Source organism: Eucyclogobius newberryi, unplaced genomic scaffold (assembly GCF_026437365.1).
Source record: "Eucyclogobius newberryi isolate DKJ021-1_F unplaced genomic scaffold, fEucNew1.0.hap1 SCAF_7, whole genome shotgun sequence".
NCBI lineage: Eukaryota > Metazoa > Chordata > Actinopteri > Gobiiformes > Gobiidae > Eucyclogobius > Eucyclogobius newberryi.
Window position 1 is genome coordinate 37,319,984 of NW_027316389.1, and position 18,478 is coordinate 37,338,461.

At 42.1% G+C, this 18,478-nt stretch overlaps 1 protein-coding gene across 1 annotated transcript in view; it reads right to left on the reverse strand.

Annotated features, from left to right (window-relative positions):
- Positions 1-634: 634 nt before the first annotated feature.
- Positions 635-18,478, reverse strand: part of spire2 (spire-type actin nucleation factor 2) — a 75,965-nt gene continuing 58,121 nt past the window's right edge. The window contains exons 12-15 of the mRNA XM_072435806.1: positions 13,373-13,440; positions 12,271-12,298; positions 11,869-11,966; positions 635-999 (exon numbers count right to left, since the gene is read on the reverse strand). Coding sequence (XP_072291907.1) covers positions 783-999; positions 11,869-11,966; positions 12,271-12,298; positions 13,373-13,440 — 411 coding nt within the window. The 3' untranslated portion in view covers positions 635-782. The remainder of the gene's footprint in view (positions 1,000-11,868; positions 11,967-12,270; positions 12,299-13,372; positions 13,441-18,478) is intronic.

Consider the following 18,478-nt stretch of genomic DNA (forward strand, 5'->3'; position numbering starts at 1 on the left):
TGAGGGAAAAGTCTTGCTGCCAAACTAAGGCTATAAAGTACAATGTGCACCAACAAGTCAACACTGCATTCCCTGGGTGGCTTTTTAGTCAGTGTAAAACACATTTTCTCTCAAGGTCTTACAGCCCTACATTAATTAATACAACCGTAAGAGGGATTACGTTGGATGGCGCTGCCAGAATAAGGTGAATGGGGGACAGCAGGAGGAGGGATCTAGTAGACATCAGGTCGAGTCTAGGGGACAGGAAGTGAGACGGTCTTGGGGACATCAGGGAGGGTCTAGGGAACATGAAGTGGATTGACAAGGGAACATGAAGTCAAGGGTCTAGGGGACAGCAGGCGACAGGGTTGGCATCAGATTAGACCCCAGCTGGCTCACGGAAGTCAGAATTCAAATATGGCGGCGACCGAAACCGAAGTTACTGGCCCCAACATTTCGGCGACCAAGACCGGTCCCGCTGATACAGCTCAGGCAATAATTTTCTCTCTTTGGTCCAAATCCGCTCTCTTGTCCCTAACCCTACCCCAGTGTCTGAAGCGTATCGATCATATAATTATTGTCTTTTTGGGCCGCCATGAGGGCCGCCATATTGGAGCCAATTCTGACTCCCGTGAGACATGCTGGGGTCTGATCTAGTACTGACCCGGGCGACAGGGTCTATGGTACATTGGGGGGAGGGTCTAGAGGACATCAGGTGGGAGGGTATAGGGGACAACATAGTGAGAGGGTCTAGGGGACATCAGGTAAGAGCGGAGGGTCTTGGGGACATCAGATGGGAGGTTCTAGGGGACATCGGGTTGAGCCCTCATAGCAAGAGAAGTAGCAGTTTGTAGGTTTCTCTTGGGCGTGTTGAGGATGTCCAGGCTCCGGCGACTGGACGAAACCACGTCAGCCACAAACTTTGAACAGTCGGAGCAGATGTCACGCAGGCTGCTGCCGTGGGCGTACAGGTGAGGGAACTCCTCCTCCACTGCACGCCGACACAGGGCATGCACACACCTGAGAGGAACAGAGGACTGACATTAGCATCTGTGATTCCATCTCTAAATAGATACAAGGCAGACTAATGTTATCATGTACAGTCGTGTTTCTCAAGTCCCAGGATCCTTACTGGGACTTGTATCTATTAAAATAACTGAATACTACTCTTAGCTTAAACCTGTTTAAATCTGTTGTCATTAATGGCCAGTCCATTGGTACATCAAGGTAAATAATACCTCTACAGTCCAGAAAGCATTCCCCTCATGGACCCAATGTAAAAACAAACAGCTTGTGTCCAGTTGACAGGGACCTACAGCTTTCACAAAACAGCTTTCTAATCTTTAGCTCCATTCTAGCAACTCTTGCTCTGATTGGCAAGATTGGTCATATACACTGCTTGTTTGTGGCGTCCAGTCAGGGCAATCAAGGCAAGTAGTGATTGACAATACAATCTAAAATTACCCTGTCTCAACTATATTTAAATTGTTCTGAAATACTGTTAAAATAAGCAGTGCCGCCGCTCCCATTACGCACATAACGCGCAGCGCGTAGGGCATCAAATGCTCCGATGGGCATAAACCTGATCAGGCAGTTTGTACTGAATGAAAACTCTAGGACTAGAGTTACATTGCTACTCTCTCGAGTTGGAAATTTGAAAGGGCAATACAAGCCACAGTTTAAACAGACGCAGACAGATCAGGGGCACAGGTGGGAACGGTTCTGTTCTGTAGAAGAGCGAGAGAAGGGCTCAGAGTGAATCAAGGGTGGAGCAAGGAAATGTAGAGTAATTCAGTTGCTATTAATATTACATCTAAAATGCACCGGACTACAGGGAATAATATGATCCCCAGACCCCTTTAGGATTGCCTATATGAAAAATAAAACAATATTTAGTTTGAAGGGAATTGGGGCATAGGGGCACCACTGAGCATTTCTGCTTAGGGCACCCGAATGGCTAGCAGTGGCCTGCAAATAAGCCCAGGAAAAACTACCAAAGTAGGAACCTTGAGGAGTTCCACAGTGAAGGAGGGATCTGACTCCCTCGGACGGACAAGGGAGAATTTGTTCCATTTGTTTGGACATAATTAGGTGTATATATGATAGTCTACATTCAAGATAGAAATGGGTCTATATGAGGTCCTTCCCTTCTTATGGTATTAGAGATGTAATTACTTTTTTCCAGCTAGGAGAGATCCTAGAGTTTTCTTAAGCAGCCAGTTAAGAATAGAAATTTACCACTCTGAGGTGAACCAATCACTCCCCAAAGATGTATTGTTCTTTAATATTTTGATAGCACATTGTATTTTAAACACTGTAATTTTCGCTCCTATTTTTTTGTTTTTGTTTTGCTCTTCTGGCATAACAGGCAAGTTGAGGGTGTCCAGGAGGGAATTTATAGCCTCCTCTTTATCTCCTGAAATGGTAACGGAAAGTTTTTTTTATAGAAGGACACATCTGCTGATTGTTTCTATACCGATATTATAGACCTGATTGTAAACCACTCTGAGGGAACCCTAATTTGTGGCGGCATTTGGAATTTTCACATCCAACCTTCATTGGACGTGTCAAATTTGAGGGGCACCAATAAATAAGAAGTTCTTCAAATTAATGAAGATTAAAGCTGCGAGCGGCGATAAAGGCCCTCGCCCCCCTTGCGACCGCGGGGTAATTTGGGATCCAGGTCACACACATCAGTATTCTTGACTTCGTGCCCCTCCCTCTGATCCTCTTCTAATTATTATTCGAATGAATCTCCTAGATGGGGGTATCGAGGCCCGGGAGCCTACAGCCCTCATCGCTGGAAGCCCCAAAACGCCATAAATTTCTGTAGACTCGTATTGATCATGTTTCTCATATGCCAATAAACACTTTGCATCATAGCTGGATTGTTCTGGTCCTTGCTGGATAAGTATGTCTGTGCCATATTTAAATTTTTCTGCGTCAAAGTAAATGTTTTCATCCCATTCAAGATGCTTGTAACCCAGAACGCAAGTCTATGGCAATATTTGTTAGGTTGCCACGGTAAAATGCTTGCAGATAGAGGTATGCAGTAATTGGCTTTTTTTGTTCAAACTGGCGAAAAGAATGTCTGTGCCAAATTTGATTAGTCTACATCAAAGGAATTTTTTTGACTTAATTCAAATGTTTAAGGGGCACCGTAGAGTATAGCTAATATAATATACACCATTGCATTCAACTCATCATTTTGCACAAAACTTATTCAACAACTCAAACTATTGTCACATGATTTTGTCGCATTGTGCCTAGTCACAAATGAACCTTAAATATTTTCAGTTGTCTACGACAAATTCATTATTTTGGATTGAGCGTCATATCTTTACTGTAACTTTTTTTTGGCTTCAGGCTCCCATTGGCCACATGTTAATTGATTTTTGAGGTGGCGCTACTGAGCGTTCTTTTTTACGGGGTCTTCAAAATTAGAACTTAATACCACTCACAGGCTTACTTGTCCTTGTTTACTCCTATTTTTTTTCATTTTTCCGGCCCCCATATACAATTTTAATAAGTCCGGGAAGAGCAAGACCCGCGCGCCCGTATCCCTATCTACTGCGTGCCGAGCCAAATCCTTTCATCTCAAATACAATTTTCTCTAGCGCGTTTTGCCGTGACTAAGGGTGCACACTCAGAAGCGTCAGTTCTGCATATCTAAAACACGCAAAATCTACTGTTACACTTATCTGCGCGCTGCTTCTTCTCTCTGTCCTCCCATGGTGCGTTTTGGCAAACCCGCAAACATCCGCGTTTGGGGTTTAAATGCCTTAGTCTTGCGGGTTTCAGTGGTCATGTGAGCAACAAATCATTTACATTGACAATTATCTCCGTTTTGGCCATAATCAAGGTTGTTTATTTATTTTGATAATTTTATGCGGTAACCATTATATTTTTGCATCTGTTAGACTGTGTAAAGTTAGCCTTTAGGAGTAGGAATGGCGTAAATAATATTGAATATGGGGGTTTAAAGGAGAGATCGTCAGCTCTGCCCCAGTCTCATCAGGGGAGGTTCTCAACAAGATTTTGCACGGTAAATATTTATCAAAGCACCTTTTTGCACTTGGTAGGAGAACACCAGTAAAGCATCAAAAACCAAACCCCAGCAACAAAGTCCATCGTCGGGACTGTTCTTGTCGATCCGGCTCAGGCCAAAATATAGGACTGATTGACATCTGGAGGGAGATGAACCAGAATGCACACCAATATACTAATTTCAATTTATCATCATTAATCATGCAATTTATTCCAGAATAGACTATTTCTTCATCATCAATAATGACAGATGTAAAATAGTTTGGATGCTGAGAAGGCTTTTGATTCTGTTAGCTGGCCTTATTTATTGAAATTGTTAAAGACATTTCAAATGGATGATTAATTATAAATTGGGGCTCTTCCAATGGTTCTACATCAAGAATTAAAATCAATGGCTACCTAACAGATCCGCTGACTCTGGAAAGGAGGGTGAGGCTGTGCCTGGTCCCCCCCTCCTGTTTGCTTTGTATTTGGAACCATTGGCCCAATTTAGGCAAGCAAAAACTATTCACACTGTTACATTCAATAACATAACATTTCCTGCTACTGTGACGATGTTCCATTATATTTGACCAGACCAGAAGTTTCTATCCCCAAAGTGATGCAATTTCTTCAAAAAAAAAAGCCTGAAATTGATACTAAAAAATTCTAATCACAGGGGAGTTATGGGTTCACCTCAGATTGGTATAAATCTTTAAAAGACGCACTTACTCCTTTCCTTTTGTCAAAACTCCCAGTTGGAAAGAAGCCATAATATCCCCGATACCAAAAGAAGGGAAGGATCGACTGTGCCTCATAAAGACCAATTTCTATTCTGAATGTGAACTATCATATATGTATGTCCAAAAAAAATTAACAAATACTCCCAAATTTAATACACAATGATAAAACAGGATTCCGTACCAAACGTTAAACACAAGACAACCAAATACAAAGACAACAAAACAAAGCTGTAATAATTAGTTTGCACGCCGAGAAAGATTTTGATTCTGTAAGCTGGACATATTTATTTAAAGTGGTACAGACATTTTAAATCGACAATTTATTGTAAAACTATTGGGGCTCTTTACATGGTCCAACAAGAAGAATTTAAATTAATGGTCATCTGAAAGATCCAATGATTCTGGAAAGGGGGGTAAGGCAGGGCTGTGCCTGGTCTCCCCTCCAATTTGCTTTGTATTTGGAACCATTGGCCCAATTTATCAATCAAGACAATCAAAAACAATTCACGGTGTTACAATTGATGGGACGGAACACAAAATTGCCTGCTATGCAGATGATGTTCTATTGTATTCGACCAAACCAGATATTTCCATACCTAAGGCAGAGCAAAATAATATGTCTGTTTGCCGTAACCCGACCGAGCCGTCAAAATTATAGCCGACTGAAAAAAAAATATCAGCATTTTGTCAAAATTATGCCAAATTATTTTATTTTTCTTATATTTCGCCGACTCACCGACCGTTTTTTCAAAGAAGCGCCGTGTTGAATAATTTTGTATCACTGGAACTCGCTAAAAATATTACGAAGCCGAAAAAGAAATTAAAATTAAACTTAACGAGCGGAGAACGTTCAACTCATTGTGTGTTGAAGCCTGACCGCTGGCGGTCACCGCGTGTCACTGGCAGAATTTAAAAAATGGCGACGGCAACATGAGTGTTCAGTGGCGTGTCAGTGTCAGACCGGACGAAGCGAGGGAAAAGAATTTGAATTAAAAATATATTGATGGTGTTAAGAAAGACTGACAAGGGGCGTAATGTGCTTGTGGACTTGTGGACTCGTGAAAAAGACGATATTGATCGTTATTCTCTGACACTGAGTTCCAACCGAGCCGAACATGTTGGATGTTCTTTGGTATCTTGACACACACCAGCAAAAGATTAGAGACGTGCATCAAGCAACAGTGCTGTCATAAGCATTCCTGCCAGGTATGATTGAATTTCTTTTTCATAAAATAGTTGTTAATTGCATATCTTATTAATAACCCTACTAGGGACAACTAAAATTAGAAAAATATTAAGCCTGCCTAATATTAGCCTTATGTAAGGCAATGGAACCAGAAAATGTAAGATTTAGTGATGCAAATTTGAGCTACAAATATAAATAGAATGAAAATATTTTCAAAGAATTTTGAAATGATTAATTTATCTTCTCTTTCTTTCAGACTCCATCGATTTGTTGGCTTTAATGACTTCAAGAGAAAGAAAATAAAAGCCCCTGTCCTTGATGCAAAAGAACTGCGAACATTAAGTCATTGTCTCTTCTCTTATATCAACTATCCATTTATGAAGTCGTGGGGTGGTTTCAGAGATGAGCAGTTAGCTGTATCTATGGACAGTTATGCTGCGTTTTTGGATAAAAGTTCTCTGAAGCAGATGGAAAGGCAATCTAAAAGTTCACCTGCAAGAACATTAGCCGAACATGTCTATATTGAACATCATCCTGCAGCAGGTGACGTTGAGACAAAGTATTCTATTCTGGATGAGTATGAACCGGTCTTCTTTGATGAATCAAAGCATTTGGTGACACAGTTCAAAAACAGGATGGAACGAAAGAGATTCCTTGATGGATTGACTGTCTCATCCTCAATTGATGTGTTAAGGTATGTATAATTATAGGTGAAATGAAATATGAATGAAATTAATCAGAATCAATGTCATATTGTTTGTTAAAATATCAAACAAGGCAATGGAGGTATGGTTGGTTTAGCAATATAGACTTAGATTTATTTAATGTTGGATGAATCAGTAGGTTTTCATTGATGGTGGTTGTTCTATTTCAGTGTGTTTTATACCTGTTCTGATCGGTTCTGAATGTGCAGCTATTGTTGTGTGGAAAGTTCCTTGTGGTCGGAATGAGAGTGCAATGATGACAGATGGAGCTCGTGTGCTCAAGATGATAGAGCCAAGACTGAATGTTTATCATACACGGCAGCAACGGGCTGAATTCCAACAAACGTACAGTACTCTAGGCGTGTCCCACCTCATGTGATACGAGCTGCATATACTCAACTCACCCTTGATTCCTCTGCATTTCAAAATCCATCTATTGATGAGCGAGTTCGTCGAGCAATTTTGTCCTCAGATCCTAATTTGATCACTGACCTCCGCCACCTCAATAAGGGTCGACCTGGTGACACATTTACTGTCTTCTTTGGTGCATTGGAAAAAGAGGTTGAAGCTTTTGCTGCAGCTGATGAACGAAGGCATGGGGTCGCTCACTTCTCAGAATACATCTCTGTGAGAGATCTTATTGATAAAGTCAGTGCCAATTTCCCTGAAGGGACTCCTATACCCAGTGACTCAACAGTCTTGTTTGCATTTGTGCCAAACAATTCATATTCCAAGGCTGCTAAACTGTACTCAGGCCGGATAAACCTACAGTACAAGGTCCAAAGCAGACAATTGTGAGCTGCCCACCCTGATGATCATTACTGTGCAGCCCAGTATAAATACATGCAACAGTATGCTATCGAGCATAGAGATGTTTGTACATTTTATCTCTGTTGATGATAAATCCAAGATAGACTATGGCGAGCCTGGTCTGTATCTTTCATCTGGAGTTCGTGGTAAGAAGACGCTGGCTACTTCCACTTCGATTTTGGGAGGCTTGGATCATGACGTAAATAGTAAAGGCTGCCTAAGTGTAGACATTCCAGAACATGATGAAGGTTTTCTGCATGGAGAAGTGACAGTCACTTTGAAGGACTCTGTGTTCAAGCCTAGTTCACCATTTTGCCATGCGTTGGAAATGACTCAATTTCTAAAGGATTAAGAAACTGGTATAAATCCCATACTCATGATCTACAGTGATGGTGTGCCTGATCACCGCCTTAACTTTGAAAGTGTCAAATTGTCTTTTATCGCCATATTCAAGGAGCTTGACCTCGACATGATAATAGCTGGCAGAACTGCTCCAGGTCATAGTTGGGCCAATCCCGTCGAGAGGATCATGTCCATTCTGAACTTTGTTCAAGTGATGTCGAGAAACTCCTCAAACCTTGTGGTTCCATGGATGCTATTCGAAAGAAAGCCGAGCAGTATCCTGAAATTGAAGCAGAGTGGTTGGCATCTAGCCTATGATTGAACTCCTATCAGAGCGTACTTCTCGTGTCCAGTTGAAAGGGCAGAACTTCTCTTTTGGTGTTCCAACTACTAGAGATGACGTCAAAGCTTTCACTGAAAAAATAATTGAAGTGATTGACGCCGACATTGAAATGGGGAAATACACGAAGAAAGATATGGGCAACAAAAAAAAGTACAAGATTTTTATCCAAGACCACTGCCGTGAGCGTACTTATACATTCCAAATCTGCCGATGTGATGATCGCACTTGCTGTGGTGATTGGAAAAATGTTTGTGGAGTTCTTCCTTGGCTACCAGATCCACAACTGGATGCTAGCAATGAACACTACTTGCCCTTTGATGCTGTTGTCAACAGACTACTGATGAAAATCGACCATCAGCTCAGAGAAAAAGTTCTGTCGCTGTTGCCGAAGAGCAGCAGGTAATTATTAATTCCTTCGAACAACCTGAATTTTGTTTGACTGACACATTTTGATATTAATTTCTTACATTTTCAGGGTTGCAAGAACAGTGTGTTGACAGCTCAGAATGCTCGTTCCACTGTTGCATGTGCTGAATGTGGGAAGTACAGGCTAATTTACTCCAGGAAGGTGATGACTGTGCAAGAAATGAGGTCACTACGGAAGACTTTTGAGAAGTACGATTATACCTGTGGCTCCCCAGTTACATCTGAAGGTGTGTATTGATAGATAGTAATACTAATAACAGTAACTAATTTGAATTAAGTGCTTTTAGAGTTGATTTCAGATTTTGCTTGTAAGATGAATAATTATACTTTCTTTAAATTTCAGGTGATGATCTACATGGACTGGTATTTGTGAGGATACAGATATATTGCAGAACACCAATTGAATTTGCCTTTTATTCATTTGCTATTGGTAGAAATGATGTCTGTTGCCACTGTGCCGAAGCTGCAGCAGAACAAGACAAAGACTTGTTAAACGTTTACAAAGTTGTATTGCCTACATGTGCGAGTGAATCATGTAGACAAAAAACAACTCCAAAGAGAAATCCTCGATAGACAAATTTCCTGTTCATTGAACCCCATGGTCTCACTCCAGGAGACCTATTATTCCGTTCTTTAAAATGTTCAAAAAGTTCTATTTTTACATACACACGTGTATTTGCAGTGTATTTTGTTTTATTGTTCCGTGGATGTAAAGTTAATTTACTGTGAAAATGGCCAAAAAATAAAATAATTTGTCCTGTACAAAAATTGTTTATTGGCTGGACTTATTCATTTTTATGTTTTGTACATTTACGGTATCATCTCTTGTGATAAATGATAATATTAACTTAATTTCATAGGCAAATTATCATTAAATTCTATATACAAATTTGGAATGCTTTAAAGTAAAAAAAAATAATAATTTACCTCCCTACATACCCACTTGAAAAATGTTGGTAGGGTTACAGCAAACATACAACTCATTTTGGATCTTTTTTTGCCTTCAAAGTTAAAAAAAAAAAAAAAAGAATTTACCTACCTACCTACCCACCCACTTGAAAAATGGTGGGTCGGGTTACAGCAAACAGACAATTTATTTGGGGCAGCCTAATGTGATTGTGAACAATTGGTACAATGTCTGGATACAAAATTAATGTACAAAAAAACTGAAATTATTTCATACTGGCAACCCCCTATGACCTTTAGAAAGACCAACCCATTTAAATGGCAAATGGAATCACTTAGATATTTAGGTGTGGTACTTCATAGAGACTTAACAACAGTTCTGGTGATTAATTATACCCCTCTTTATGTTACTATTAAAAAAGATCTTGAAAAATGTAACCTTATCCCCTACTTAGCGCTTTGAGTTACTTCCGTCTGATCTGTGCTCTACAAATACATTTTGGCACAACCCGCTCAAGAAATATGTCACCGTTTGCTCCCTCATCACCCTCCAAGACTCCCACGAGTCTTCAGTTTTTTTCTGCAGGACCTGGATTCAGAATCCAAGATCTGGCTATTCATAGTCTTGTTCTCCACCTGCAGTTTCACTTCATCAGCTTTCAGCTACCGTAACTCACCCATAATGTCTGAAATATGCTGCTCCACCTCTGTCTCTTTCAAGATGGGCACTGTTCCCAGCTCTGACCTGAGCTCTCAATGACGTCATGTCATCCTTCATGTCACACAACATAAGGGTCACCTGTTGTAAAATTATGTCCTCTCCTCCTTCCAACAAGGATGGGCCTGGGGAGTCCACCACGGGGACGCCACTTGGATTAGCGGCTGGTGACAGGCCTTTGGGAGCCAAGCTGGACTTGTTAGCCTTACTAAGACTGGTCGTGCCAAAATGCAGGACCAAAAGATATAGAGAGAGTTTTGTCCCAGCAGTTATTGTCCTTTTAAATACGCTCATGCTGCGTAATTGATTGATCCATTATGTCAGTTTTTATATTGTGTGCATGCATGTTTGAGGCCTCTTAATCACTGCAAACCAATTTACCCATGGGTACGAATAAAGACACCCGACCGCCTAAGGTTGTATTGTACATGTGCAGCTCATGCATCTAATGTCTCTTCCTCCTGCCACCCCCAGCTGCCCACCCTGAAAACCGGTGGTGGGCCGTCAGGGCAAGGCCTTTTGGGTTTAACAGAGAAGGCCAGCAAGGCTTGCTAGCCTAAACATAATAAGAATAATATATATATATATATATATATATATATATATATATATATATATATATATATATATATTGTCCTACAAATACTTATTAAATTATTCCCCAGAGTAGGAGTTATACTTTGGCTTTCCTCTTGGTTGCACTCTTCTAGCCCCAGGTTGAGATTTGGAGGGCTGGTCTTTATGTTAGATCTTTTATCCAATCATATTAAGCCATCATGTTTTGCCAGGGGTCTAAAATCTGCCCTCAGCCCTTCAGACTCAACAGTGCTGGTGCTTGTAGCTTAAAGTGAATGGAAATGAAAATCATGTGTCAACCAATCAGCTTTAGAGTTGGCTATTGTACGTCTGCTGGCTGTTACACAGGAGCCATCTAGAGCATCACGTGCACATCTTTTGATTGGATCAACCATATTGAGAGGCAGGTCCTATGGGCGGGTCCATGCAGAACCCAGAACCTCAGAACGAGGAAACTGAATTTGACAGACAAATTAATCTGCGTACTACTAAGCTGTTTTTTCAACCTATGATGGCAGAAGGAGGAAAAGATATTGATTTAGTCGAGGATATAATTCTAACGCCTTTCTCAAGACAAACTTTTGTAGAAAAGTTAGACGTTGTAAGGAAGTCGTTCGACGCTGCAAAGCCTGTTACAGGCCTGTTCGCCACTTTCAAAGTTCCAACGCACGGAGAATGCACAGACATCGGCGTTGACATCGCGCGGAGAATGCGCGGACATCGGCGCGGAGAACGAGCGGACAACGGTGCGGAGAACTGCGCGGAGAAAGCGCAGACATTGGCGTGGAGAACGAGCGGACATCGGTGCGGAGAACTGCGTGGAGAAAGCGCAGACATCAGTGCGGAGAACGAGCGGAGAACGGCGCGGAGAATGCATGGACATCGGCGCACGCAAAGCCTGGTTGAACTGCGTTTCTGTCTAAATGTGTAGTGTCTTGAGTCATGGCATCATAATGATGGTAGTAATATGATGGTAATAAAAGGTGGATTCAATCAGGTGGGACTGTGTGACCTCACTGAAGCCCCAAGCCCCAGACCCACAGCCCGCCACGGCTGAAAACTGCCAATGGGACCGCTGGAGGAAGTGTGCCATGTTTACAGAGACTTACTTGAATACTTGACTCTTGTGTATTTGGTCTTTGGGAGCAACATGAAAGCTCACAGCGTATACTGGAATGTGAGCCATCTTTTTGGAAGGGATCTTCATCTGCGCAAATAAATGCACAAGGTCAAGGAGAAACAACATATTTATCAGCTCATCTTCAGAAACACCCAACAACCAAAAACTTGTGTCTTTGCATCAGGAATTATTTGAAACTGCAAATATGTTAATGTGGCTTTTATACAACTGTGCATTTATAAAATGTTGAACTTTCTATTATAATGTGATGAAAGTCATGCCAGGCAGGGGCAGTAGTAGAGAATCTACAAACAATCACGTGAGCTATGAGCTCAGTTTTATTAGGTCTGTCAGCATGGTCCCTGAAACATACCTAAAACATGTGACTTACCTTGGCACAGCAGGTGCTGCACACTGACCTGCAGGCACAGAGCAGGGCATATTTTAGCACACATTGAACTTTATTTTTATCCCACACTCAGGTTACTCAGAATACAGTGATCTACTTCAGCGGAGCCCATATGCACATATCGATTCATAGAGGTGTCAATTCATGTGGCACACATTCATCTTATTCTTCACATTTTAAGTCAATATGACCGGTTCTAATGTTTTTCTAATTATGGGGTTGTTTTGGTGAAAAAGTCCCTGTGGTAAATAATGATCATACTTTTTCTTCAGTCAAGTTGCTGTTTGTTAAGAAAATGTGACAATTAAAAGCTGAAAATTACAGGAAGTAGTGCTGAGTTCACTTATTTAATCAAACGGCACAGTTTCATCAAAGATTCCGAGAACATTGCACGCAACATGCTTTTATGACAAAATAAACTGGTGTAATTATTTGTCAAATTCTAACTATGATTTAAATTTGGCCCTTGTTTACAGTCTGGTTGATAAGTAACATTGGGGAATTACATCTTCCCATGTCCTATTTGCTGGCCATGTCCAACTAACCAACCATAAACAAATTGGAGAAAAACGGGCAAAATGTTTGATTGAATCATATTCCCTTTGTTTTACTGAACATTTTAGTCTAATGTGTCATATAGATGTACATGAGAAATACAATATATAACTTTTCTGGTGGAATATCCACAGCTTGTTTGAGTCCACAGACACAAATAGCAGAAAAAAGGATTTTGTTTCTTTCCGGAAATCAAATTAAACATTTAATTAGATTTTTTAAAGGATTTATTTTGTCTGCAGGCTTTATTAGACAGGACAGCTCAGCGTGAAATGGCAATGAGAGAGAACGGAGGACATGCAATAAATTGTCAGAGCCAGGATGTGAACTTAACACTGCTGCCGGCTGCACGTGGCGCCTGACAGGACAGCTTTCACATCAAATCAGAATGAGAGAAGGAAGCGGCAGCAAATTGTAACAGATTTGAACTCTTCATAAGGAGCCTGGCATAAGTTCTGCCGCCTTAACCACTCAACCACAGGGCAGCAATGTAGTTTCTATAGTGCTAGGTAGATTTGGTGTGTAGTACCTCTTGCAGAACAGGCAGGAGGAGGGCCACGACAGGAGAGGGAAGCGCAATCTACAGCAGCAGCAAACCTGCATAAAACACAGAGGAACAAAGTGAAAGCAAAACCAGTGGAATCCCACTGGTCACAAACCAAAAAGGCTGGGCAGAGTCCACTTTGCCTGAGGAACAGGACCATAGAAATCTGAATACATGAATTTAGACCCTAATCCTAGGGGACTGAGCTTTCAGCTATATCCTTGATGATTGATAATGACCTTTTGATCCGTAATTGTGCTGGATCAATAGGATTTTGTGATCATTAGTTTGTAACTACTTTTTATAACACTACCTGCAAAAATTGGAAGTACAGAAAATGTTACAGCTGTAAGACATTATCAGGAAAAGTTCATAAATTATACCTAAATTAGCCCCCCAAAATAATTTATTAATTATTTATAATATCTTAAAATAACAACTGGTTTTATTTTGTTCTGATCAGTGAGCAATCAATCTTATTATAATCTGTTTATGGGAACTTTTCTTTCCTTTTTATGGCGAAAAGGCTTTATTGGACAGGACAGCTATAGTGTGAAATTGGGGGCGAAAGAGGGTTTGAGACATTCTGCAAACTGCCTTAAACCGGCACCGCCCCGCGCACGCGCACGCGCACGCGCACGCGCACGCGCACGCGCACGCGCACGCGCACACGCACACGCACACGCACACGCACACGCACACGCACACGCACACGCACACGCACACGCACACGCACACGCACACGCACACGCACACGCACACGCACACGCACACGCACACGCACACGCACACGCACACGCACACGCACACACACACACACACACACACACACACACACACACACACACACACACACACACACACACACACACACACACACACACACACACACGAGTTGTGTGTGTAATTTTGATCATAAGCCAACCAATTTAAGATTTTAATGTCTTTGATTAGTTTGTATGTCTTGATCAGCTCTATGTTGTAAGAACAGATTTCACCCAAGGCTTCTCCATCTCCCCCATGGAGATCTGTTATCTGCCACCAAGGCCCAATCAATGTGGGACCAATCAGCTTTGGAAGCACATGGCTACTTATTCAGCAGCAGCTACGTGTTCCTCGGACATTTCATTCATTTCTCCAGACTTTCTCCAGAGCTTATGATTCTATCACTACTACATCTATCAAATGCCACAGATGAAAAGAAAGTGCCCCGGTCATGGTGGCGTGAGTCACAAGATACAATCCCTGCTATGTTGTGTTATTTGTTCCTGCGCTAGCTCGCGGCTAACTTGGCTAGCTCGTTGTTCTCGGTTACCCCCCACGAGTCCGAAGGTTCGTTAGTCCGAAGGTTCGCTAGTCCGAAGGTTCACGAGTCCGAAGGTTTTAAAGGTTCACTAGACCAAAGGTTCACTAGTCCGAAAGTTCCTCATAGGGCTAAAGTGAAGGCGCAGACGGCATCGGGATGTAGTCAGTCTGTAAAATGCGCACGAAGCACGAAGACACGCACTGGGGCTCGTCACGTTTAATGTACCAGCTGCTCACAGGTGGCACCGCAAGTTGTACTGTGTATAGAAAAATAACAAGAGAACATCTCGAATCCTAACCCTAACCCGCTTTATGCCCTCATTTAATCATAAGAAATATGCGCCATCAGAATCCTCCGTTCTATGCCTTCATTTGATCATAAGAAATGTGACCGACCGTGGAAAAAGCAGTTACATGTCACCCCGGAGACATCGAGAGTTATTCACAGATTCTGAAAGCTTTCCAATGATGTCTCACTCATGCACATCTGATAATATTTGAGTAAGTTGTGGTCATTTGAATGTATACAACTCTGAATTCCTCTTACTGAGAAAACTGCCTCTAAAAGATTCTCACCTGAGTGAGCCCAGAGTCACAGGGGGGCTCATTTGCATCTCATTGGGATAAGCCCTCCCCCCTGTCACACTGACTGTCACACTGACAGACTTGAATCAGAATTAAAAGTTACTATATTAAAATGGAAATACTTGGATTACAAAAGGCCCCGAATAGCATCAATGAATCAGAACAGGGTTTATTGCCATTTGTCGATAAACAGAATTCACAGGTGATTCCGTACACAATAAAAATGTATTAATCCAAGAATGTGAAAGTTATTTTCACGTTAACAAATCACATCTCTTTATTTCGTCGATTATTTCGTCGCTCTCACACAGAAGAATCCCTAAAAGCATGGAAAAGTTGCCTGTTGTCCTATAAGCAGGCTCTGTGTAAGGCCCAAACCAAATATTATTCAAATCTAATAGAAGTCAACAAAAGTAACACTAAATTTCTTTTCAGCACTGTAGCCATGGTAACAAACTGTCACAGCAGTAGAGCCCTCAATCCCAGCTACACTCAGCTCTGATGATTTCCTCCTATTTTTTAACAATAAAATAAAAACAATCAGAGATAAATTAGATGAAAGTACCCCCGCTATTAGCCCTGAACTAGCCCAAGCTGTAAAACTAATGTCCCATATAAATCCACCTGTAAACTTAGAAAGGTTCACAGCTGTTGATCAAGCAGAGATAACTTCAGCCATTATGTCCTCTAAAAGCTCAACTTGTGTCCTAGACCCCATTCCAAGCAGACTCCTCAAAGACATTCTCCCCCTAATTATAGACCCTATTCTTAATATAATAAATACTTCACTCGAAAGTGGCTATGTTCCACGTCCTTCAAACATGCAGTCATTAAACCTCTTCTGAAAAAGCCTAATCTAGATCCCGACCTATTGGTAAACTACAGACCTATTTCAAATCTTCCCTTCGTCTCAGCTCAGTAAAACAGCTTTGTCGCCACCTGCAGGACAATAACTTATTTGAAGTTTTCCAGTCAGGGTTCAGAGCCCACCACAGCACTGAAACTGCACTAGTTAAAGTCACAAATGATTTGTTATTAGCCGCTGACGATGGACTGGTCTCAATCCTGGTTCTGTTGGACCTCAGCGCAGCGTTTGACACCATCGACCACAACATTCTACTGCAGAGGTTAGAATGTGATGTAGGTGTTGGAGGAACAGCCCTCAGCTGGTTTAAATCCTATTTATCTGATAGGTACCAATTTGTTAATGTAAACCAGAGCTCCTCACCATGCTCTTTACGGTGTGCCACAGGGTTCGGTACTCGGTCCAATTCTGTTTACTCTTTATATGCTGCCATTAGGCAACATTATCAGAAAGCATGGCATTAACTTCCACTGCTATGCAGATGACACTCAGCTGTATTTATCAATGAAACCTGATCAGAGCGATCAAGTAGACAGACTTAGTGCTTGTGTGAAGGAGATAAAAACCTGGATGATACTAAACTACCTGCTTCTTAACCCTGAAAAAACCGAGGTCGTAGATGCTTAGGGCCAAGCATCTACGACCTCGGAGACAATCTAACTGAGCAGATAGTCACACTGGACAATGTTAGTGTAGCCTCTAGTTCTACTGTAAGAAATCTTGGAGTCTTATTTGACCAGGAGCTCTCATTTAAAGCTCATATAAATCAAGTCTGTAAAACAGCCTATTTCCATTTGCGCAACATAGCCAAAATCAGAAGAATCCTGCCTAAAAGTGATACTGAAAAACTTATCCATGCATTTGTAACGACTAGATTAGACTACTGTAACTCCCTGCTTGCAGCGTGTCCTAAAAGCTCCATAAAAAGCTTTCAACTGGTTCAAAATGCAGCAGCAAGATTACTAACAGGAACAAAAAGAAGAGAGCACATTACGCCAGTGCTGAAGTCTCTTCACTGGCTCCCCGTCGAGTTTAGAATCAAATTTAAAATTCTACTCTTGACCTACAAAGCCATAAATGACATGGCCCCATCCTACCTCAAAGATGCTATAGAACCATATCATCCAAACAGAGCTCTTCGCTCTCAGAATGCCGGCCTTCTGGTGGTCCCAAGAGTCTCTAAAAGTACTGTAGGAGGTAGAGCGTTTAGCTACCAGGCTCCTGTGTTATGGAATCAGCTCCCGACCCATGTTAAATATGCTGACACAGTCTCTTCACTTAAGTCCAGGCTTAAAACGTTCCTCTTCGAAATCGCTTATGGTCAGACTAGTTAGGAACAGAAACATAAACCCACAGCTTTAGCTACGCTGCCCTAGGAGTAACTATGCTGGGGGAAGTATGACAGCTTGAGCACTATCCTCTTCTTCTGACTACTTATGCTATCAAACAATATTTATTTTTTAATTCCACTTGCAAACTGTTCACCGCCTTCTTTTTCTTTCTCTCACTCCTGAGGACCTGTGGACCCAGATGTCCCTCTCCTGGTGAAGTGGTCCCTGCCCTGTGTGGACGGTCCCTAATCTGCTTGAAGAGTGGCTCCAGTTCGCCTCCGACGGTCCCTCATCTGCCTGAGGAGTGGGTCCAGTTCGCCTCCGACGGTCCCTCATCTGCCTGAAGAGTGGGTCCAGCTCGCCTCCGACTGTCCCTCATCTGCCTGAAGAGTGGGTCCAGCTCGACTCAGACGGTCCCTCATCTGCCTGAAGAGTGGGTCCAGTTCGCCTCCGACGGTCCCTCATCTGCCTGAAGAGTGGGTCCAGCTCGACTTAGTCGGTCCCTCATCTGCCTGAAGAGTGAGTCCAGCTCGCCTCAGACGATCCCTCATCTGCCTGAAGAGTGGGTCCAGCTCCAGTCTCCCTCGTGTCCGTCTGTCCATCTGTGAGAGTCGGATCTCTCCTTCACTGGAACTCCTCCAGGTTTCTACGCTTTTTTTCCAAAGAGGGTTTTTTTTGTAGTTTTTCCTGGCCGAGAAGGAGAGTCTAAGGACAGAGGACCCTGGGACATCGTCCCTCGCCACCACAGACATTGTCTGACTCCATCGCCACCACAGACATTGTCTGACTCCATCGCCACCACAGACATTGTCTGACTCCATCGCCACCACAGACATTGTCTGACTCCATCGCCATCACAGACATTGTCTGACTTCATCGCCACCACAGACATTGTTGATTCATTTCTCCCTGTGGCCCTCAGAGGCAACTGTTGTTGTGATTTTGGGCCTTACAAAAATAAATTGATTTGATTTGATCTCTACCATCCAGAAGTCGGAGTTGAAT